General features: G+C 39.7%; 3 protein-coding genes and 1 long non-coding RNA gene across 4 annotated transcripts; 2 read left to right on the top strand and 2 right to left on the bottom strand.

Moving 5' to 3' along the window:
* The first annotated feature begins 329 nt into the window (after positions 1-329).
* LOC103986840 (uncharacterized) lies at positions 330-5,847 on the top strand. The gene is made up of 3 exons (XR_671819.3): positions 330-487; positions 4,993-5,371; positions 5,467-5,847. It is a non-coding gene; the product is annotated as an uncharacterized LOC103986840 (long non-coding RNA).
* A 3,248-nt stretch (positions 5,848-9,095) lies between these two features.
* Positions 9,096-14,042, top strand: LOC135675712 (ARF guanine-nucleotide exchange factor GNOM-like). Its single transcript, XM_065186150.1, has 2 exons — positions 9,096-10,158; positions 10,320-14,042. Exons 1-2 carry the CDS (start codon positions 9,385-9,387, stop codon positions 13,881-13,883), a joined length of 4,338 nt encoding a protein of 1,445 aa, XP_065042222.1. The 5' UTR covers positions 9,096-9,384; the 3' UTR covers positions 13,884-14,042.
* A 5,055-nt stretch (positions 14,043-19,097) lies between these two features.
* Positions 19,098-19,910, bottom strand: LOC135677636 (pollen-specific protein C13-like). Its single transcript, XM_065190004.1, has 2 exons — positions 19,657-19,910; positions 19,098-19,576 (listed from the first exon to the last, which is right to left on the bottom strand). Exons 1-2 carry the CDS (start codon positions 19,808-19,810, stop codon positions 19,248-19,250), a joined length of 483 nt encoding a protein of 160 aa, XP_065046076.1. The 5' UTR covers positions 19,811-19,910; the 3' UTR covers positions 19,098-19,247.
* A 505-nt stretch (positions 19,911-20,415) lies between these two features.
* LOC103986836 (uncharacterized protein At5g39865-like) lies at positions 20,416-22,238 on the bottom strand. Its single transcript, XM_009404948.3, has one exon. It carries the CDS (start codon positions 21,781-21,783, stop codon positions 20,611-20,613), a length of 1,173 nt encoding a protein of 390 aa, XP_009403223.2. The 5' UTR covers positions 21,784-22,238; the 3' UTR covers positions 20,416-20,610.
* Between the last annotated feature and the right edge of the window lie 2,663 nt (positions 22,239-24,901).

The raw sequence follows: 24,901 nt of genomic DNA, 5'->3' as shown, positions 1-24,901 counted from the left end.
GTACGAACTTTAAATATCGAGGAATAATTTCTTAGAAATTATATATACGGGCCCGATGGATTCATTATTAACATGCTTAATTTGAAGAAATTTCATTATAAATAATATCTGCAAAGCAGTCATATGATTTTGTCGCCTGTGGGCCCATATCATCCTGATTCCACGACTGCAGAAGTTGTTCGAAGTTGTTCACCAAACGCATCAGAGACCCGTGTTTGCAGTCCATCCGACGGCCAGAATCCATCGGAAACTTCCAGAACAGCACCCTTGACTCGGCAGTCTATATAAACCCATTCCATAGGACGAATCGCACTCTCGTTTCTTCGCTGTCCCTCCTCTCGCGAAGCGCTCTCTCGTCCGTAGATTGTGATCTCTTCAAGACGATCGGGAGGGAAGAGCGAATGGCGATCGTAGCCTACGTTGTCTTCACCGGCACTGAATCGCTCATCGGCAACGTCGCCGCCATCCCCATCCACACCCGTCTTCGGTGAGTCATCCGATCGCGGGCTTTTTTCTGCTGCTTTGGATCTGTTTACCGGTGTTTTGATGACCATTTGCGAGGGTATGTATGTTGCCCTTCTCTATCTCAAATATTGGTTTACAGATTGGTCTGCTTCTTTTCAAGTGCATGCTCTTAGTGCATTTTAGATCCAATTTATTGACTACATATTTAGCACGACGAAAGAGTTTAATTAACAATAGTAGATTGATAAAACATGTAACGCTCTGAATGACAGATCGTGGATCGGAGATTACCCATCTGAAATAGCATCCTTCGATGCGTAGAAGACTAATAGTCGAATTTTAGAAGATAATCTCACAATTCATATAATGGGGCCCAAACTTTGACAAAGCCGAGCAAAGCGAAGTCCATGTTTCATGCTGTGACAAGCCCCCGACAAATTAGCTTCACTCTATAGACTTAGGAACAACATATTCGCCTTAGGAAAGCCAATACGAAACTGACAGAGCTGTATGAGTAACACAGCGACACGTTCTTACAACTAAATCCAATACTAATTGCTATTGGCCTAACAAATTTTGGTAAGAAAATCTTAACATATTGCAATCAAGCAGAAGCATGATGACTCACAAGTTTTCCTTAGGTACAGTCAAATTCTTCATCTACAATGCAGCAATTAAAGGACCTGTCTAAAAAAGTTTCGAGTGGGTTGCATCTCATATCCTATTCTTCTTGATACTTGAATAACACCAAATGGATGGAGGAAAGTATCCCCATAGTAAAAGAACTTTGACTTTTCAAAACCTAGCCACTAATATAATATTAGCCCTACATATATTGTTTAGAAGCGATAAACTAAAAGAATTACGGTTGTTATATATCATATGCTATATGAACAGCCACTAAATATTTTGTTGCTATGTGTTGGCTTCGATGTTCTCTCAATCTTTTTTAGGAAAAAAGAAAAAATTCTGTATTATTCTTCCCAAATTTTTGCTTTGTTGTATTGTCATTTAGCATCTGTGCACCTCAGCTGACTCTCTTTCGTAGCCTCATATCTAGATCAGGCACTTCCTCAAACTGTTGATCTGAAGTTTTAAACTCTTAATCTGAAGTTTCATGAAAACACAAGAATTTCCTAAAACCAAGGTTAGAGAAAAGATGGTTTTTGATTTAATCCAAGGTCATAGGAGAAAAAGTTGAAGGTGCTTAGTGGACTAAGGCTCTTCACAAACATTTTGTGAGAGGCTGCAAAAGGAAGATAAGCAACAGTGGCTTGAATGGAATGTGATAGTCTGAGAGCTTACAAATGAAAAATTTTCTTCTAGTGAGTCAAATAACTAGGTAATGTCTTCTGAATTGGATTCACAGTAGAATAAAGTGATTAAATATACTACAAATGATGGAAATGCCAGATTATGTTTGTGAATATTAACATTTTATAACCATTGATTGTCCCTATTATCTTTTTTAACACTGAAATGTTGCTTCACTTTATTGATAAAAGCCATCATCCAAGGAAAGAACATATTATGCATGGTTACTCATCCACGTGTTTGTATTCTACATATAGTTGTCTTCTAGTATTATACATAGTTCAAATAACTCAAAGACTAGTAGTTATGACTAGCACAAAAGCTTGGAATCGAGACATGTAGGTTCCATTTCTACACCTGTTTATTTTATCTTTTTCATATTTGTGTAAGCTTAGAATGGATTGGTTTATTCATATTTCATCTAGGAAACTATCTATGATAATTCAGGCATGAACATATATATATAATATGTTGCTGTTGGCAATTGTGAAATAATTCTTCTGATAAAAATGGTACCAGAAGATACTAATATGGCCTGACAAAGTACACTTTGGCAGGTAACAAGTTAAATCCATTAAATGAAAAAGAAAAATATTTACATAGAATTTTTCATGGTGAAAATTAATTGCTAGAAAGAAGAAACATATCAAATGCAAATCCAAAAAATAAAAGAGTTTGAGCTTCATCAAGACTTTAATGCTTCTGAAAGTCCTTCCAAAACCATTTTTTCATTAATTGGTGTCAAAAAGGATTGATGCCTTGTATAAAGAAATGTCATATAGTAGATGTTCTTTGCCTTGTAAATATGAGCATCATATTAGTAATTTGTTACAAATGAGAATTTGACAATATGAGGCAATCTTTAAACTTATTACCATGACCACCTCAGACCAAAATTCTTTTTCTACTATATAACCATTAAATTCAAAAGGCAATATAATGTGAGATCAAACTGAATTGTTACAGTAAGAAGTTTTCAAATCTTGAAACTGTGTCCTGATTGCTATCTACAATAAAACACACATCCATCATTTCCATCTGCAAATATTTGATTGTTTATATGCTACAAGTGGATGATTTGTAGTCTAAAATATTACATGTTGCACAAAAATATTGGATTACAAATTGTTTTGGATTACATAACTGCTTCCCCCTCCATCCTATCATGTGTTTTCTCCTCATTTGCTGCTCCTTCACCTTGATTCGCATAACCATCTCCATCACCTCTGCCATCATCTACTCAACCTTAATTGCAATGGTAAGAATAGTTTTGCATGCGGATACTCAAACAATCGTATTTATGGCGACTGCTTTAGCATTTGCTTTTGCTTACTAATAGTCATTTTTAGTTGGAAGCAGCCAAACTCGCCCAAGGAGTACCAACAACTGGACCAAAAATGTTGGTTCATGTCAAACTAGATTGGATATTGAAGTACCATACAAACATTTTGAAGAGTGTAGATCTTTAGCCTGTTCCTCTTAGAGATTTGAGGGTTATATAACTTGATGACTTCTTATTTCCTGCTTCTTGGCATGGTGGTAATTAAAGTTAGGACTGAGAGAGAAGCAGTCAAAAGAATCATGACTTCCTAGTGTGGTGTCTAAGTTGTAGCCAATGAATGCAACAATCTATTGAGTGATATCTTGCCCATCTTCTTAATTCTGGCCCCACGTGAGATATTTGCGGGGGCCATTTAGATACTTAGAGAATTTTATTTTTCTTAATGTTGTGAATATCGATTATCAGAGTATTCATTTGACATAGTAGCAGAGATGTCAAAATAAACAACCGCAAAAGTTATGCTGACTAAATTAATCAGCTCAGATCTGTGAAAGATCTGCAATGTTAATATATCAGAAAGCAAGAGAAAAATGACTAGTTAAATTTTTGGGGACAATAAAGGATGGAAATCAAGTGAGAAAAGAACCACAGAAGTTTGATAATATCAAAGCCAGTCATTCTCTTCAATGCAACATGACATTTAAAAACAAGGAGAGAAGAAATGGAACAAAAAGAGATCTATTTTTACTCGAGAGAACCAGATCATACCAGCAACTCATCTTCTACCTGTGCTTGACATTCATCCATGTTTCTCTATCAATGCACTCTTCGACAATTCCCCAGACCTCCTCCTCAGCATCTGTTTCATCCCATCAGCCACCCGAACTGCTGGATTTGACTTGTACTTCCTGCAGAATGATATGTGAGCCCTTATGGCCTCATCCACCCCATGGCCCTTCCTTTTACCCCTGCTCAACTCATCTCTCACAGCTTCAGAGCAAAGTCCACACAGCCACTTGCCATCAAAATCCTTTTTCACGCTGCTTATATAGTCATCTGTGCAGTCCTCTTGTAGCCCGCAGCACTCGCATTCAACCGACTCCACTTCCATGCCGGTCTCCTGATCACGCGAAGTATGATGTTGCAGTGGATGTGTTAGAAGTAGTGGTGGTAGCAAATGGCTTCTGTGTTGGTGTGGTGTGTGGTGGTTATCTTGGGCACTGATGGCTGTGTTAGAGGTGTTTGTATGCTTTGAGGCAAGAAGAAGGGCATAGATTAAAAGAAATGAACCACAATTTCCTGCATTTTCTAAGGTAGGACGTGAGACAACGATGGTTGAAGATGTGACAGGAGGGAGGGCCTGGAAATCAGTTCTCTATAGTGTCATTTGTTTTCCTGTCACTGTTGATGGTTATTTGGTTGACAGCTTTCTTTCGTTGGAAATGGTCCTTGGTAGAGATTACAATAGGGCAGATTTGTCCGAGTACTCCTGCCTGTGACCTCCTCAAATCGAATTTTGTTGTGTAGCAAAATCTTACTAATAGTAGAGATTACATTTTGCCTGTGCACTGCAAAGTAAATCAAAGTAGATAAGTGTTAAAACATACCCATTGCCACACACTGGAATTAGCTCTCATAATCTTGTGTTCCCCTCACCACACAAGATTCTGACCATGGCTTTGCATCTTGTTTGACCTTTGGAACAACTTATTGTGATAATAATGCATGTATTAGTTCAACAAAGTGATACACTTGTTCTTTTAGTGAAAACTGACACGAGTCCTTTTTCACAAGCTCTGCATGTATTAGTCTGCCACATCAGTTTTGCATTTATATATGCTTCAGTTCCAAGTTGATGCCAGAAAACTTTTTTTTTTCACTTTAAATCCATGATAACTTGAAGTATTTATATGATAATTCATCCTTCTTAGACAACTCCATGTGAACTTGATCGAGCTGGCCTCTGGCAGATACCAGTTCAGCATGTGAATCACTCCAAGATATGTGCTGCTCAGGAATCACATCCTTCCTTTTCTCTGTCTTTATGCGAATATCCATGTGTATCCCTCCGTCGAGGGTGGCGTGTACTCAACCAAGTATTTGTGGTGCTCTGTGTCAGCTTAACTGTTGCATCACACGCTTCTTAGCAAAGCATCCTTGAGAAGGATCTGCTTCTCTTTGGGGGGGGTCTCATGAGATCATGTTGCTTGGTGGGTGCTTGCAGGCTTCTCGTGGAGAGTGCAGGATGCCTGAGTACTCCTAGTTCAAACGAGTGAATCTGAGCCATGCATAGCAGATTGCAAACCCGAGGTAAACAACTTATAATTCCATCAGTCTGTGTCTTCATCATGATCTGGTTGTTTATATCATCTTTCTCGCTGAATAACTATCTGCCACATCCGTAGTCCCTGGCTCAATGATTGCTCACATGGGTGTTAGCTTGGACTTCAACATCAGCATTCGAGATTGGCATATTTCGGTCCTCTGCACTGACATGAGATGCTCTCCTTATGGAGCCCACATGCTCCTGCACATCATTTCTCTCTTCAATCATTTGCCTCCTCACTGAATCCTCACTCTAGATGATACTCCATTCCTAACATATTTCGTCAGGAAGAAAAACTAGTTCATAATTTCTTCTGTGCTTCATTAACTTGTGAAACCCTTCTAGTTACAGTATAGCATTGTGCTCTGATAATAACCTCTATTTCACAGTTCTTTTTTTCAACTATCTCACGTTGTAATTCTTTTTTCTTCTATCTATTTTTTCTCTTTTTGGCTCTTTATTGGAGGATGTCTTTTCCTTTGAGAATAGGACTATCTTAATATGAAGCAAACCGCAAGCACAAGATATCAAATTTACCTCCAATTGAGGTGTATGCTTAAGGGATGGATCTGAGAGAAATGCTGATGGATATGATGACTAAGACACGATTACAATATGCATAATTAATGATTCAAGAACAAGGATCACCTTTTATAAAAGATTATACAAGTTCAATATAAAAATGAGGTTCTCGGTGGCTAGGGGAAGAACAGGAATGACTCGTATCACTTAATCATATTGTGTCTTGTAGAAAATGTCTAAATGGAAGGAATTTTTCTTACCCAAATCGGGAATGTGGTCATGATTAGGATGGTGCTATAATCCATGTTCAACATCCGCGATGAGATATTTTGAGATTGTAGATAAATATTATGCAGAAATAATGAGGATGACTAAGAACATTGATGAATGAAATCAATACGCGATGATGGATAAATTCTATTGGTGTAGTTTGACATAGGATGTGCAAAGCAAAAGAGGATGCAACCCCGATCCAGAAAGCTTTCTTGATGTAATCAAGACAATTCCACTGTTTTTATTTTTAATATATATATATATATATATATATATATATATATATATATATATATATATATGTAAAGTTATATGTCCCTCCAAATATAAGATCCTTCGGGCTACCCACTAACATCCATTCATGTAAATTAAAATATCAATTATAGTAAGAATTTATTAATTTAAGTAAAGAATGTAGAGATTAAAAAATAGTATTTAATAATTTTTTTTACCTTTATAATAGTTTTATAAAAAAAAATTAGGATAATTGAGATTAATTACAAGCGCATGTACCTAACTTTCTAGATGTCGTAGATATATATAAATATATGGTATATTTAATACGTTTTTATCTTTAAATTATGAATTTTTATCATAAAGTTATGAAGGTCAAGCACTTCAATCCATGTAATTTGTTATATTAATGCGCAATCACGTTAGCAAGTGTTTAGGCCTTCGATGGTTCATTTGGAAATGTGACAATTTGGAATTGGTAAAAAGATACATACATAGGTAATATGACCGATTTATTTGATTAACTACTTACCCAAAGTGTCTGTCTAAATCAAGAATAATAGTTTCGCCCTAGCTTTATAGATCAACCCAATTGGCCTTCTGTGGATATCGATTCCATGATATAAAGTCCAAGTCGAGTCATTCATCATGCTACAGTTCAATTCATAGTTTTGATGGATCGGATCAGTAAAACTCAAAAAAAGATAGATGATATAGACACAAAGAAATCCAAACTAAAAACAATATGATTTGGATGGACCAGATGCTTAATGAGCATTTCTAATCTAGTCGTAGAATCCGATGGTGAGACTATTATAAAATATTTTGAATATGAAGAATAAATCTTCTTGGAAATTAATGAATTTTGTCATTTGTTTAGTTAAAAATAATAATCAAATTATCAATTGATTGTATTTTGCTTGGACATCTAAATCCTCCTACAATGATTGATCTAAGAAATTGGGTAAATTTTTATACTCCAAAAAGTATGATATATTTTGTTTTAAAGCTTTAAAGTAATAGATTTTTTTTATAAAATAAAATAAAAAAACCAATCACTATATTCTTCCAACTAAATATTAACTTTAAAAAAATTAAGAGTTTAATTTCAATTATTTAAATAATTAGTCTTTACATGCTAAAGTAGTTGATATTTGCAACTTAGTTTGTTTACTGCACAATGAGTGTTAAAATTGCACGAAAGATAAATGATATGAGATCAATAATAAAATGAAATTGGATTGTCGATTTCCCAAGATATTAAGTTGATAGGAAAGTAGTGAATCTATTTGTAGACTTTAATATAAGTCGCATCGAGATCGAAGGATAATTCATTTCATTCGAACTAAAGGTACATCTATAATCTCTTTAATGTCGTCCTAATGTTTTATTCCCTTCTTCTTATGTTATATTACCTTACAAATAAGTATAAATATTTAGCAAAAATATTTTTATTTTTGTTTTTTCCAATAAAAATTTACAGTGACATGATACGAGAATAAAAATCAATATAAAATTATAAAAAATAATCCTTATAACATACGATGAAATATTAATGAATCTTAGATTTGAACATTTTACATGTATCAAAAGTTCTCTTTGTTATTGAAGGAAAGCACACAACAAAATCAAAATCCTCGTGACAGTAATCGCTTTGCTTTTGCAGCCTTTGTCGTCGGAAACGGAAGACAAAAGCAGTGGCAATAACAAGTGATGACATCGGTCAGCAATCAATAAACATCATTCTTTTGGAATCGGATTCGGATGCCTATTTTTTTTCTACTCGATTCAATCCGATAATTACGTTTACTTCAAAAAAAGGACCGCTGTCGACCTCATTCTCACCATTTAGTGGGCTGTAAGGCCCAATAAACCCGTCGGAAGCGGCCCAAGCAACCTGCATGCAGCCTAAACCAAAATGGACGTCGAAAACATAATAATGATAATAATAATAATAATAATAATAATAATAATAATAATTAATAATTAAAAAACTCAATGGTGGCAGCCTTCACCTGCATGAAGCACTCTTTTGTTTTTTTTTAAAAGATGAGATTACGCTCGTGAGTGATCGCCTTCGCTCCATCATGGCACCCTCCACAATTGTCGAAGATGATAAGGTTGAGTCCCTGGAAAGAAAGAGAGTAGTGTTTTATGAGGGCGATATTATCATCGTGTATATTGTTTACTTCCTCATGATAAAAGAATACTATATGTTTAATGATACGAGAGAAATATATCATCATGTATATACTAGCTTTCATCTCTACCGCTCCTCTCACTATCATGCTATATGACTCCAGCGACTATGACTATGGACCCCTTCACATCATTTTCTTCTTACATATTAGATTTTTCGTTATGACCACTTCCATCGGACGAGTTGAGGGGAGGGAGGGTCTAAGGGGTTTCTAGGGCATCGTCGAGAAGGTTATTATTGTTTTGGGGGTTATTTGAGGTTAATTTTTAGAATATATGGATAGTAACCCATAACCTACGATCACAATAGGTCATAAGAGTAATTTTAAAAATAAAAAAAAAACGTTCTAAGAGAATAAAATAAAAAAATGATCATAATTAAAAAAAAAAACTTAAAACTTTTTTAAGGAATTTATTCATCAATAATAATAATAATAAATAAATAAAATAAATAAATAAAAATCAAAAGAAAAAGAAAAGTCCAAAGAGGAAGAGGAGAAGAGGGGAGAGACGGAGAGACCGCAGCGCCCTCGCGACTTCACCCGAAGCAATCCAATGGCGTCTCCTCCTCCTTGATCTCCGCTGACGCTCCACTCTCCCCGCTAAAACCCTCTCATTTCCCATCGATAACCAGTTCCTTCGTGGATCTCTCTCCAATTCCTAGATCTACGGAGGACGACCATTTTTAGAGATCCAATCCTTTTCAACCCCTAATACACACTCTCGAAACCCTCGAGTTTTGCCCCAAAAACGCCATCTTTTCGGCCGCATGGGCCGTCCGCGGCTCCAGAATTCGGCCATAAACCCCATCGAGGAGGAATCTCCGGACGCTGCTGAGGATGGCTCTTTGCCGCCGCTGCCGCCCTCCGGAGGCCCCGCCGCCGCTGCCGACCTCTCCTGCGTGATATGCTCCGAGGTGAGCGCCGTGCTCGCCGTGATGCGCCGCAATGTCCGGTGGGGCGGCCGGTACGCCTCCGCCGCCGACGATCACCACCTTGAGCACTCCCTCGTCCAGTCCCTCAAATCCCTCCGCCGGCAGGTCTTCTCTTGGGGGGACGCCCGCCGCCCGTGGTGCACGATCGAGCCCTCCGCTTTCCTCCGGCCGTTCGTCGATGTTGTCCAATCTGATGAGACCGGCGCTCCCATCACCGGCGTGGCACTATCCTCCTTGTACAAGATCCTCACCCTTGATCTCCTGGAACCAGGGTCCGGGACTGGGGTGGAAGCTGGGATGCATTTGGTCGTCGAGGCTGTCACGAGTTGCCGGTTCGAGGTGACCGACCCTGCGTCTGAGGAGACCGTGCTGATGAAGATTCTCCAGGTGATGCTTGCGATCATGCGGAGCCAGGCATCAATCATGCTGAGCAACCAGCACGTCTGCACGATCTTCAACACGTGCTTCCGGATCGTCCACCAGGCGGGCACCAAAGGGGAGCTTCTGCAGAGGTTTTCACGGCACACAATGCATGAACTCGTCCGCTGCATCTTCTCACACTTGCCACATGTCGAGGATGGTGGTCGACCTCCTTCTCTCAAGCCAGAGGTACTATTCGATACATAGACTGGACAAATATTTGATTTTTGACATTCTCACTTGAACAAACATATGATATGTACTTGAGGATATTTGTTCGTGTGAAACTGTATTTCTTGCTAGTTTTATTTTCATGAACAAGCACTTGATGTGAATATCAAGTTTTGCAGATAGGTGCAACGGACAAGGACCAGGCTTTTGGGATCAAGCAAGTGGAGAATGGAAATGGGAGTGCTGAGCCGACAGACACAAGCGTGAGAGATGACAATCCAGGATCAGAAGCCGAAAATGGTGTGAGAACTATGGTCGAGCCATATGGAATTTCTTGCATGGTGGAGATATTCCACTTCCTTTGTTCTCTTTTGAATGTAGCAGACCATATTGGGATGAGTCCTGCAACTAATCAGATAGCTTTCGATGAAGATATGCCACTATTTGCCCTTGGCATGATCAATTCAGCAATTGAGTTGGGGGGACCATCAATAAGCAAACACCCAAAGCTACTCTCCTTGATACAAGATGAATTGTTCAGGAACTTGATGCAGTTTGGCTTGTCCATGAGCCCGCTAATACTCTCCATGGTCTGTAGCATAGTTCTGAACCTTTATCGTCATTTGCGCACCAAGCTGAAATTGCAGCTTGAGGCATTCTTCTCTTGTGTGATCTTGAGGCTTGCACAAAGCCGATATGGGGCTAGCTATCATCAGCAGGAAGTAGCTATGGAAGCTCTTGTGGACTTCTGCCGGCAAAAGACCTTCATGGCAGAGATGTATGCCAATTTAGACTGTGACATTACTTGCAGCAATATGTTTGAAGAACTAGCCAACCTTCTCTCAAGGAGTGCATTTCCCATCAACTGCCCTCTTTCTTCCATGCACGTTCTTGCATTGGATGGTTTAATTGCAGTAATCCAGGGAATGGCTGATAGGATCGGAAATGCATCTCCCTCTTTTGAACAATCACCATTGGAGCTTGAGGAATATTCTCCATTTTGGACAGTGAAGTGCGCAAACTACTCTGATCCAGAACATTGGGTTAAATTTGTCCGTCGTAGGAAGTACATTAAGAGGAGACTGATGATTGGTGCTGATCACTTCAACAGGGACCCCAAAAAGGGCTTGGAGTTTCTTCAAGGAACTCATCTCTTGCCTGAGAAGCTCGATCCACAGAGTGTGGCATGTTTCTTCAGATACACGGCTGGGTTGGATAAGAACCTTGTTGGGGACTTCTTGGGAAATCATGATGAGTTTTGTGTACAGGTGCTTCATGAATTTGCCTGGACATTTGATTTTCAGGACATGAATCTCGATACTGCTCTGCGACTTTTTCTGGAGACCTTCCGGTTACCTGGTGAATCTCAGAAGATTCAAAGGGTGCTCGAGGCTTTCTCCGAGAGATACTATGAGCAATCACCGCAGATCCTTGTTGACAAGGATGCTGCCCTTGTGTTGGCATACTCACTTATAATGCTCAATACAGATCAACACAATGTGCAGGTCAAGAAGAAGATGACTGAAGAAGATTTTATCCGCAATAATCGCCGCATTAATGGTGGGAATGACCTCCCAAGGGAGTTCCTGTCGGAGCTCTATCATTCGATATGCAGGAATGAGATAAGAACTGCCCCTGAACAGGGGTTCGGTTTTACAGAAATGTCACCTAGCCGATGGATTGATCTTATGCAAAAGTCAAAGAAGACATCTCCATATATTGTTTGTGACTCCCGTCCTTTCCTTGACCGTGATATGTTTGCAATCATGTCAGGTCCCACAATTGCTGCTATCTCGGTAGTGTTTGATTATGCGGAACATGAAGAAGTTTTTTTGACATGTGTAGATGGCTTCTTGGCAGTGGCAAAAATCTCAGCATACCATCACCTGGAAGATGTGTTGGATGATTTAGTTGTGTCCCTATGCAAATTCACAACTCTCTTGAACTCATCTTTGGTCGACGAACCAGTTACAGCGTTTGGTGATGACATAAAAGCTAGACTAGCAACAGAAACAGTTTTTAGCATAGCAAACAGATACGGTAATTGCATACGAACTGGTTGGAGAAATATCCTTGATTGCATTTTAAGACTGCATAAATTAGGCCTGTTGCCTGCTCGTGTTGCTAGCGATGCTGCTGATGATTCAGAATTGCCTCCAGATTCAGTCCATGGGAAACCTGTTCCAAGTTCACTGTCCACCTCTCATATTCAAACTATGGGCACTCCTCGTAGATCCTCTGGGCTAATGGGGAGATTCAGCCAGCTATTGTCTCTTGACACAGAAGAACCAAGGTTGCAACCGACTGAACAGCAACTTGCTGCTCATCAGAGAACTATGCAGACAATACAGAAGTGCCGGATAGACAGTATATTTATAGAAAGTAAGTTTTTACATGCTGATTCACTGATGCAAATTGCCAGGGCACTTATCTGGGCAGCTGGTCGGCCTCAGAAGGTTAGTAGTTCACCTGATGATGAAGACACAGCAGTATTCTGCTTGGAGCTGCTTATCGCTATCACACTAAACAACCGTGATAGAATTGGGCTTCTCTGGCAGGGCGTATATGAGCACATAGCTAACATCGTGCAGTCCACTGTGATGCCTTGTGCTCTTGTGGAAAAGGCAGTTTTCGGGCTCCTAAGAATTTGCCAACGGTTGCTACCTTACAAAGAAAACCTGGCTGATGAGCTCTTAAGGTCTCTGCAATTAGTTTTGAAACTTGATGCCCGTGTTGCAGATGCTTACTGTGAGAACATCACCCAGGAAGTCACACGCCTTGTGAAGGCAAATGCAGCCCATATAAAATCCCAAATGGGTTGGCGGACCATAACATCCCTACTTTCTATCACTGCTCGCCACCCAGAAGCTTCAGAAATAGGCTTCGAGGCACTCCTATTCATTATGTCTGAAGGAGCTCATCTTTCACCAGCCAACTATGTTCTTTGTGTTGAAGCCTCAAGGCAGTTTGCGGAGTCTCGTGTGGGGCTAACAGATAGATCAGTTCGTGCATTAGATCTAATGGCAGAATCCATGAATTGTCTTGCTCGCTGGTCTCATGAGACAGGGAATGCAGGTCCTGAAACTGATAAAATTTCGGAGGGAATCAGAGAGATGTGGTTGCGGCTTGTGCAAGCATTGAGAAAGATCTGCTTGGATCAGAGAGAAGAAGTAAGGAATCATGCATTGGCATCACTGCAGAGATGCCTGGTTGGAGATGGGGTGTGCCTGTTACCGTCAACTTGGCTGCAGGCCTTCGATCTAGTTATATTTACTATGCTTGATGACTTGCTGGAGATTGCACAGAATCATTCCCAGAAAGATTACCGGAACATGGAGGGCACACTTTTGCATGCCATGAAGTTACTGTCAAAGGTGTTTTTGCAGCAATGGCAAGATCTTTTTGGGCTGAGTAGTTTCTGCAAGCTGTGGCTGGGGGTACTCAGTCGTTTGGAGAAGTATATGAAGGTGAAAGTGAGAGGTAAGAAGAGCGATAAACTGCAAGAACTGATTCCTGAACTCCTCAAGAACACTCTTTTGATGATGAAATCAAAAGGTATTCTTGCGAAAAGAAGCACAATAGGTGGTGATAGTTTGTGGGAGTTGACGTGGCTTCATGTAAACAATATTGCTCCATCTTTGCAGTCTGAAGTGTTCCCTGGTCAGGAGATGGAGCAGTTACATTCTGGTGTGCAACCTGAAGGTAACAGATCCGGTCTATTATCTGAGCCATCTGCAAGTTAGGCTGGACTTTTGAATTCACTTTTGCTCGTTGGCTTTTTGTAAGAATCATATCAAGTTCCTCCACGAAGCTGAATTTGCTAGGCTGACCATTCTTGTGATTTTCTCATGTGACATGGGTATCTTCTCTTTACCAAAAGTATCATGTGTGATCCTTGTTTAGTGCAGCTGTCTCATTTTCTTGCACATGTCTCTCTGTATGGTTTTTGTGCAGTGTTCTTTAGAGCAGCAGTGAGTTGTTTGAATTTCTTTACCTAGAGAATTTGAGAATATATAATCTAGTTCCCAAATATTACTTTTGCAGTTTACATATGTAGCTAGGTGACCAGTTCTATATCAGTTGACACAAGCAGAAAACACTCATGCATTTGAGGCAACGTACTGCTCACAGTTTCTTGTCAACAACCCTTTTAAAGTGTGATCGATAAGCTCATGAGTTGCATAGTGTATTTTCTACTTTTGTTCTCTCCTTGTCTATGCACTGCTCACAATCCTGTTTAAATTTAATTTTCCATATTCCTCCACTTGCCATTTTAATGTGTGGACTGTGACATCTAGAGAAGTTGATTTAGTTTGAAGTTTTTATCAGTTTGACATTGTTTTATTTTATTTTTTTGTGCTGAAAATTTTTCCCAGAGTTGATCCGGTATGTGATTAAACATGTTTAGGAATGCTAAGTACAGGTTCTTTTCATCATGATTTATTATTGTTTTGCAAACAATAATAAAAACAGATGAAAATTGTATCGCTCATTATCGATGTTTGTCTGTTGAATTAGTCTCCAAGTACTGGCACCTGCTAGCAAAGTAGGATGTTTAAGGGTGTTCTTATTTGAAGCCTTTGGTTTGATATGGTACAAATGGTCACTGGCCCATGAATCATGGGGAAGAACTGATTGCTGTGTTCTTATTTGCTTGGAGGAGACTTCCTTTTTAACCAGTCTTTATAGCTGTGTCTTTAGGAACAATTAGGAACTCCACCCTGTGTGTTTTATTCTTAGGACCAGCAAGAACACAAAAGTCATGAAGTCATCTTTTATGGATCACATGAGTTGGAGCATTCGATTTTACTAACTTGTGTTAGCTTGATAAATCCAAGCCCTAGATACCCTAGTTGGACTTGAGGTGGATTAGAATACTTGAATGATTACTCGGGTTTAGATATAATGAAATTTATGAGCATTCTATCCATTGTCATTCTTACTCTCTGCCTATATCGAGATTTCATGTTTCTTTTACTAGGTGGTGACCCTAACTATCAAACATAGTATAAGATTGAACTTTAGAGGTTCTTTGATCCTATCACAAATCAAGTGGACTACCTCATGATCATGCCCATGAATTCCTTCAGGTCATGCATAAATCAAGCCATTACCTTCGGCACCAGCTGCCTTTGCTCACTTGAGCAGAAAACACCAGGCAATAATTTAGTCCTTAGTTTAGTCCTTAGCTCATATGATTAACCAAGAAAAAATTTGCTACCCTACATATGAGCAAGAGGCCATGAGACTAATGCCACTCATCCTCTTGCACTTGGCAGTTGGTTGGCATGTGCAACACATTGATTTAGATGATCCAGTGCAGCTATGGAAGTCCATCTTTAGAATGTAGCATTGGTTTCAATAAAAACTGTTGATCAAAATATTTCCCATGTAGTATGGCCACAGGTTCCTGAGTAGATATCATGCAAACAAAAATAGATGAAGTGAAACCTAGAAAAAAGAAAGTAAAACAAAATATACTAAATATGTGCCTACTACTCAGAGTGACATATGACTAAACCTAATAAAGGCATGTTGGCAAAGATGAATGGTCCAATAGGTTGTTCTTAGAAATATGGCATTACGAGGGAAAATAACAAATAGTAGACCAAACATAAATAAATAGGTCTTTCATGGTGAACTAATCATACAACCATAGAAAACCCAATTATTTAGGAAGGGATAATATATCTCATATTGCTTCAAAGTGACATATGACTAAACCTAATAAAGGCATGTTGGCAAAGATGAATGGTCCAATAGGTTGTTCTTAGAAATATGGCATTATGAGGGAAAATAACAAATAGTAGACCAAACATAAATAAACAGGTCTTTCATGGTGAACTAATCATACAACCATAGAAAACCCAATTATTTAGGAAGGGATAATATATCTCATATTGCTTCAGAGTGACATATGACTAAACCTAATAAAGGCATGTTGGCAAAGATGAATGATCCAATAGTTGTTCTTAGAAATATGACATTACGAGGGAAAATAACAAATAGTAGATCAAACATAAATAAATAGGTCTTTCATGGTGAACTAATCATACAACCATAGAAAACCCAATTATTTAGGAAGGGATAATATATCTCATATTGCTTCAGAGTGACATATGACTAAACCTAATAAAGGCATGTTGGCAAAGATGAATGATCCAATAGTTGTTCTTAGAAATATGACATTACGAGGGAAAATAACAAATAGTAGATCAAACATAAATAAACAGGTCTTTCATGGTGAACTAATCATACAACCATAGAAAACCCAATTATTTAGGAAGGGATAATATATCTCATATTGCTTCAGAGTGACATATGACTAAACCTAATAAAGGCATGTTGGCAAAGATGAATGATCCAATAGTTGTTCTTAGAAATATGACATTATGAGGGAAAATAACAAATAGTAGACCAAACATAAATAAACAGGTCTTTCATGGTGAACTAATCATACAACCATAGAAAACCCAATTATTTAGGAAGGGATAATATATCTCATATTGCTTCAGAGTGACATATGACTAAACCTAATAAAGGCATGTTGGCAAAGATGAATGATCCAATAGTTGTTCTTAGAAATATGACATTATGAGGGAAAATAACAAATAGTAGACCAAACATAAATAAACAGGTCTTTCATGGTGAACTAATCATACAACCATAGAAAACCCAATTATTTAGGAAGGGATAATATATCTCATATTGCTTCATATGACTAAACCTAATAAAGGCATGTTGGCAAAGATGAATGATCCAATAGTTGTTCTTAGAAATATGACATTACGAGGGAAAATAACAAATAGTAGATCAAACATAAATAAACAGGTCTTTCATGGTGAACTAATCATACAACCATAGAAAACCCAATTATTTAGGAAGGGATAATATATCTCATATTGCTTCAGAGTGACATATGACTAAACCTAATAAAGGCATGTTGGCAAAGATGAATGATCCAATGGTTGTTCTTAGAAATATGACATTATGAGGGAAAATAACAAATAGTAGACCAAACATAAATAAACAGGTCTTTCATGGTGAACTAATCATACAACCATAGAAAACCCAATTATTTAGGAAGGGATAATATATCTCATATTGCTTCAGAGTGACATATGACTAAACCTAATAAAGGCATGTTGGCAAAGATGAATGATCCAATAGTTGTTCTTAGAAATATGACATTATGAGGGAAAATAACAAATAGTAGACCAAACATAAATAAACAGGTCTTTCATGGTGAACTAATCATACAACCATAGAAAACCCAATTATTTAGGAAGGGATAATATATCTCATATTGCTTCATATGACTAAACCTAATAAAGGCATGTTGGCAAAGATGAATGATCCAATAGTTGTTCTTAGAAATATGACATTACGAGGGAAAATAACAAATAGTAGATCAAACATAAATAAACAGGTCTTTCATGGTGAACTAATCATACAACCATAGAAAACCCAATTATTTAGGAAGGGATAATATATCTCATATTGCTTCAGAGTGACATATGACTAAACCTAATAAAGGCATGTTGGCAAAGATGAATGATCCAATAGTTGTTCTTAGAAATATGACATTATGAGGGAAAATAACAAATAGTAGACCAAACATAAATAAACAGGTCTTTCATGGTGAACTAATCATACAACCATAGAAAACCCAATTATTTAGGAAGGGATAATATATCTCATATTGCTTCAGAGTGACATATGACTAAACCTAATAAAGGCATGTTGGCAAAGATGAATGATCCAATAGTTGTTCTTAGAAATATGACATTACGAGGGAAAATAACAAATAGTAGATCAAACATAAATAAACAGGTCTTTCATGGTGAACTAATCATACAACCATAGAAAACCCAATTATTTAGGAAGGGATAATATATCTCATATTGCTTCAGAGTGACATATGACTAAACCTAATAAAGGCATGTTGGCAAAGATGAATGGTCCAATAGTTGTTCTTAGAAATATGACATTATGAGGGAAAATAACAAATAGTAGATCAAACATAAATAAACAGGTCTTTCATGGTGAACTAATCATACAACCATAGAAAACCCAATTATTTAGGAAGGGATAATATATCTCATATTGCTTCAGAGTGACATATGACTAAACCTAATAAAGGCATGTTGGCAAAGATGAATGATCCAATAGTTGTTCTTAGAAATATGACATTATGAGGGAAAATAACAAATAGTAGACCAAACATAAATAAACAGGTCTTTCATGGTGAACTAATCATACAACCATAGAAAACCCAATTATTTAGGAAGGGATAATATATCTCATATTGCTTCAGAGTGACATATGACTAAACCTAATAAAGGCATGTTGGCAAAGATGAATGATCCAATAGTTGTTCTTAGAAATATGACATTATGAGGGAAAATAACAAATAGTAGACCAAACATAAATAAACAGGTCTTTCATGGTGAACTAATCATACAACCATAGAAAACCCAATTATTTAGGAAGGGATAATATATCTCATGTTGCTTCAAATAAATCTTCTATCCCTACTCTCACCACCAATTTATTTAGTCTAAGCTTCAAACTATTACTGTGAATCTAATTGAAAGGAAGAGATTTTCTGACCTTGTTATCCTTTTTCTATTGCCATGTAAGACAACTATTATCATATAGATCAGCAAACAGATTGGGGAAGAAATAATGTTGTATTCCTGGAATGTTAAGTAATATGATGTGCACTAATGGATCTAATCATTGTGATCAAGTGAATCTCCATTACTCAAATGAAAAGTGTTCTGTTAATGAGTTCAGTGGATGTCTTCTTCATGGATTTTATCAGTTTCCTTTCTGTTGATTTACCAGCAGCAGTCATAAGTTGTTCGATTCAATGATGGATATGTTTTACCTCACAGAAAACATATCCATCGTTGAATCACCACATGAATAATGAAATGAGGGAAACATAGAGATGTAGCAGAATAGATCACCAAGCATTATATTTTGGATCCAAAACCTCTTTGGCTTCACATGTCTCTCATATCATCATCTCACACCAAATGGCTTTTATCGAAAGCTGGGTGATGTATGATTGATTAGTATTAAGCTCGTTCTCCTCTCGCTCAGTCATCGACGCCGAGAGCATACTGCTGCAGCAGCAGGCCGCACTCCTTCAGTGGCTCATCCTTGAGGAAGCCAAGGGAGTTGGCGTAACGGACGTCGGAAGCCAAGCCGTTCCTGCCGGTCACCAGCACGCGAGCACGGTTGCGGGTCCCCGACACCTCGGAGCAGCCGGGCACCGGGCTCTGCACCAGCGACACCTCGCAGATCTCCTCCTCGTGGTTGTCCTCCACCTCGATGTTGTACGTCCCGGTGCCGTCCGTCACGCCCTCCGCCGTGTGCTCGATCGAGTCGGTCTCGTAGTGCCTGCATTGCAGCTTGACCTTGGCACCTTCATCATGGAGGTCGGGAGAGGTTAGAGTGCAGCCAAGTAGCACGCAAGCTTGCGGCTGAAACTTCTAGGGAGATTACCTGGGATGTACTGGCTGACGACGGTCTCGAAGCCGGCACGGCATGTGTCGCAGTAAACACGGCCTTGGATGACGAACTTTGGGGCGGCGAGGGCGACGCCGGCGAGAGCCAAGCAGAGAGCAGCGACGACAGGGAGAAGCCGGAGCTTGGCCATGGCTTTGGCTTATTATTTCCCCCTCTCGAGATGTGTGTTGGGAGACTCGTAGAGCGAGAGGGGTAGGAAGGAGATGAGCGAGGGACGAGTTGCAAGGGGGATGGCTGGCTGGCATTAAATAGCAGGGTGTGTGATGGAGATTGGAATCGGAGAGGCGTTGAGTTGACCGAGCTTTGCGGTCATATCCGGAGGAAGAAGAGCTAACTGTTCCCTTGTTTCTTGCCCTGCCTCTTATCCATAAGAAAAGAAAGACCGAGTCATGAGTTCCTATTATTTTTGGCCTCTCTCTCTCTCTCTCTCTCTCTCTCTCTCTCTCTCTCTCTCTCTCCAGCCTAAAGGTAAGGAAAGAAGAGATGGCAAGCTTTAGTAGATCGATGATGTAAAATGTGTAATAACTTCAAATTGCTGTTCATCATCTTATTTTAGATTACAGAAGAAGGGGAAGAAAAGAATTTGAGGAAGTGGAATTGTAATTCTAATTTATCATTATAATTTAATCAATTTTTTTAGACTAATGTTCTAATTTTTTTATTAGATATGATGAATTCTTAGTGTTTATTTTTCCTTTATTTCGTAGAGTAATGAGGGCACTAAAATATGATTTGTGATACAAACATAAAATGGTTTCAACAGAGGCTTGACACGGATCATCTCAATGATACATGTGAAGAAGAATGAGTGTACAGAGAGCAGTACAAAGGAAGAAGAAGAATAAGAAGAAGAAGAAGAAGAAGAGCATTAACATCACGAATCTATTGAAAGAATTCAGAATGGCCAACGACGGTGGAAGCCAATCAATCTTAGCAGCAGATGGGGCACACAACCAAGCCATTCTCATTGCAATGGCGGCACTGCGCCGGGCCTGCGTCCTCCTCCTCCTCTTCCTCGCCATGGTAGATCTTTCGGCTCCCATTGCACTCCCAGCACACCACAAACCTCACTCCGCCGCACCCTCGGCACGCCTCTTCGCCGGCCGACCGGTACCGAGCCGCCCCCCGCAGCAGCGCCAGCAGCCTCCCCTGCTCGTGGAAGCCCAGCACTTCGTCGGCCCCTCCGACGTACCTCCCTCGGATGAACAGACTCGGGGGGATGGCGCGGTAGCCCAAGACCCTCCATAGCTCCTCCCGGAACTCCAGGTGCATCGACACGTCTCTCTCGGTGAACCTCACCTTGAGGCTGTCGAGCAGGAACCTGACGCCGTTGCAGTCCTCGAAGGTCTTCCTGATCCCCCGAAGCGTGGTGGTGTAGAGGATGACGGATTCCCTGCCCCCGGGCGGGCACCTGTGCTCGAATTCCGTCAGCGGGTCCTCGTCGTCGTCGGTGCGAGGCACCTTCGAAGGAGGCTCCTCGACGCTGTGCGGTTCTCCTCCTCCTCCGCCGTCATGTTCGTCGTATTCTTCTTCCTTTATTCTGGCCCTGGCCCTGCTCTTGGCTTCCTCGAAGCTCCTCATGTGCTCCACCACCGCCTTCTCGAACGCCGCAAGAAGCTCCGGATCGAACAGCGTCACCGAGTCCAGATCCGGCCGCCGGTACGAAGTTTCGTTTTCTTGGCCGTGCTGGTCCTCCTCCTCGTTGGTTCTCCAAGAAGAGTCTTCTTTAGGTGGCGACGACGGCGGCGGTCGAGAGTTCTCTTTGTCACCGATACTGCTTCTGCTGCTGCTGTGGTCGGATTCTTCCTCGTCGCAGGCCGCTTCTTCTTCTTCTTCTTCGAGGTCTCTCACGAGCTCGGCGACATCGACTACGTCATGGAGATGGGAAACTGGAGTCAGCTGGTCATCGGAGGAGGCGGAATTCGAGGCTTCCTCCACTCTGCTGCCGACGGGGAGGTCGCGGAGGACCCGAGAAGGATCAGGAGGAGTAGGAAGGGAAGGGGCAGAAGCATGGACATGGAGGACACGCTCTTGGTGCTTGAGGTAGGGCACTTGGGGGATGGACCGGAGCTTCTTCAGGATCCTGCCCCTGATACCTTTCATGTCGCTGCCGCTGTCCCTTTACCAGCAACGTCTGCTGCCAACCTGAGGGTGGTGGTGCTGCTGCTGCTGCTGATGGATGACAGTGCTATGGATATGGAAGAAAAGTAGCAAATATGGGTACGTGGATATGTGGATTTGGAACAGCACTCAGTCTCCACTCTCGGTCGCCAGGAGATTTGCTCCTCTCAGAGAGCGAGCGAGCGAGCGAGAGAGAGAGAGAGAGAGAGAGAGAGAGAGAGAGCCCACACTGGTAGCTTTCTTTTCCTTACTGTGGTCTCTCCCCTGCGCTTCTTTGTTGTTTGTGTGAGGAGGAGGCGGTGCCAACGGCTATAAAGTTGTGGTGGGCCCCTAGATTTCAAAATGATAAAGGGCAACGGCCATCAGGTCGCGCCGCGGGGCCGAGCCATGTGGTGTGGGTGCTCACACCACGACTCACGTCGCGACGGGGGTCGACGCTGGGGTCGGATCCAACCCGTACGGAGCGACTTAAGTCACGAATATAGGGAACGGCGGTGAAGCACCGGAGACCGTCGTAGTCATGGAGTCAAAGTAAAGGAGTCATGCTGCTGATCTTTGGCAGGAAGTCAAACTAGGTGAGTCTCATCGATTAGTCAACAGAGAGTACACCATAAACAACAATGAACTTGATGCATTAAACATTATGGAAACGAAGTTTTATGATGTGATTTCACAAAGCACAGATATACATAAGTTAAACATTCGGATAACAACATCTTTCTTACTTACAATGTCGATTTCACAAAGGAGGAACAAGTAGAGCATGATGTGTCAGCTCATATTGCGGAAGATAGCATATCTCGCAGCATTCAGATGCCGAAATAGAAAATAATGCATGTCAGTCGTTCTGATTTGTCTCCGATCCGCTTCATTGTAAGTGTGTACGATCCCTGCGACGGAGATAAAACCTCACAGATTCTAGATTCCAAATGTACAAAATACAAAAACATAAGTAGATAGCTTATGCTATATGATGGTAAAAAAGAGCGCTAAATATACTGATGATGAGTACTGGGATGATCGACTTAAGTAGTTTCAGATCATAAATGAGCAACCTAATTCTATCAAAACATTAAGATTAGCTAAAATCAGATTAAAGAAAGCATCAGAACAAGTTGAGGTGAAACATCTAAGCAATATCCACAAACTGCCTAAAAACATTGTTTTGTTCTTATACAGACAGAAGTTTCATTAGCTCAAGAGAGAGAGAGAGAGAGGTAAAAAGAACTTTACAATATCAAGATAATTTCAAGTTGTTATATAAACAAGATAGAAGATGATAGAGATAATGCTTTGATCTTGTATTTTGCATGATTAACAAATTTACTAAATATACTGCAAAACAAAAAAACCCTCCTTTTCAATTGCGAAAGTTGAACTGTCTTAAGCTGCATGAGCTGTCAACATGATGAATCTCTATATCTACCATTTGTTTCTTACTATGATCCTCTCTTGGATCAATCCACATAGAGAGGAACTACCACTATCTTTTGCAGGGTTGAAATCAGGTTGAACGGCAGGTGGTAAAATGTGCTACCCCAAGATTAAATGTGCCTTTCTTACTCACTGAGATTGATTTAAACTAAGGCTAAGTGCAACATGGCTTCCTATCCAATCCTTCATCTTTCTTGAACCTTCATCTCAAACAATCTCTTCCAAATTCAAGGACTTGAGATCTTCCATTCACTTCACTTGTTAATACAGTTCCTTTTGAATGTTTTTTGATTGCCTTACTTCAAATGATACATTGTGCATCCTACTTATCCTGAATAAAGAAAACAAGTTAGAAATATGTGTGAAAGGGAAGAGAAGTCTCGACAGGAAATTTTTTTAGATGCATATGTTGTTCACACATATGAACAAGGGACAAATTTTTTAGCTCCCTAGACTCTGAACAGGAAATAACCTCATGCTTTGTTGTCATCCTCTTTTTTTCCATACAGGTTTCCAGTTTCTGAACAACACTCAAAAATATAATTGTCCATTATCTAGTTTAAGCATATGAAAGAACTTATTGAGTCATACGGAAGAATTTTATTATGCATTGAATGATGCTTCCTAAAGCTTTCTGTGCTCTTAAGAAAAAGCTTTGTAGAGTAGTTCAGAATCTGGAGGAAGAACCTTCACTTCTTGATAAGTTAAGAGTTCTTTTAGCAGCATTTGAGGGATATTTCTGGCCTTACATCCTAATTCACATGGTCCTTCTAAAAGCTATGCCACATATTTTTTGCATTTAAATCAACCAATAGTTAAATCATCATTTACGAAACCACCCTATTTCGAGATTAGTCTTGGATTTTGGCCATAATACACCATAGACGAAAAGGACGGGCTAAGATGAGCATGCATTACAAGAACATATAACAAATGCATGTGTTCTCTGTGTTTTTAGGTAATTTCAATTTCCATGAAGAAGCTTACCATCATTCATGTAAAGATATAATTGTCATAGATATGCTGACAAACAAACAAGTATATGAGTGAAGCGAAAAGTATGTTCTTCTACCAGTTGATGCAGAGATATTGAATGTAGGGGGATTTGGAGACAGGTCAACGCCACTAACCTTAACAGGATAATCAACATGCTCCACTGCAAACATCACACAGCCCACATGAAAGTAATAAGTCAACCAAATGTTGAAACAGAAAGTAATCATACTTGATGAATTACGACGGTTTGGCATTGCACTCACTATCTTCAACATGAGAGGAAACAGCAGCGTGATTCTTCATTAGCAATACCAAATAAGCATAGAAAAGCAACCATCAAACTGTTTAACATGGTGAAGATGTCGAAATCATATTAAAAAATATTCTTTTTACCAATATAAGATACAACATTTTCAAATTAGCTTGAATATTTAGATATAAACAGAGAGAGACTTGAGCATCACTTGCAGAACAGGATGTACTCGGAGCTAATTACAAATATTTGAGCCACAGTTGGGCTATTGTAATTGTTATGCATGCACAAACAGTCGTCATGCCGTCATTTATGCAAACACCCAACCACCACATTTGGTGATGTGGGGCTGCCCTTACGAAGGTGATCAAAACTGGCGCTAAGGCAAGTCTAATTAGCTTTCTATTGATTTCAATC

The sequence above is a fragment of the Musa acuminata genome, chromosome BXJ1-6, assembly GCF_036884655.1.
Source record: "Musa acuminata AAA Group cultivar baxijiao chromosome BXJ1-6, Cavendish_Baxijiao_AAA, whole genome shotgun sequence".
Classification (NCBI taxonomy): domain Eukaryota; kingdom Viridiplantae; phylum Streptophyta; class Magnoliopsida; order Zingiberales; family Musaceae; genus Musa; species Musa acuminata.
Note: the sequence above shows the minus strand (reverse complement) of the source record. Positions and strands in the feature narration are given on the sequence as shown.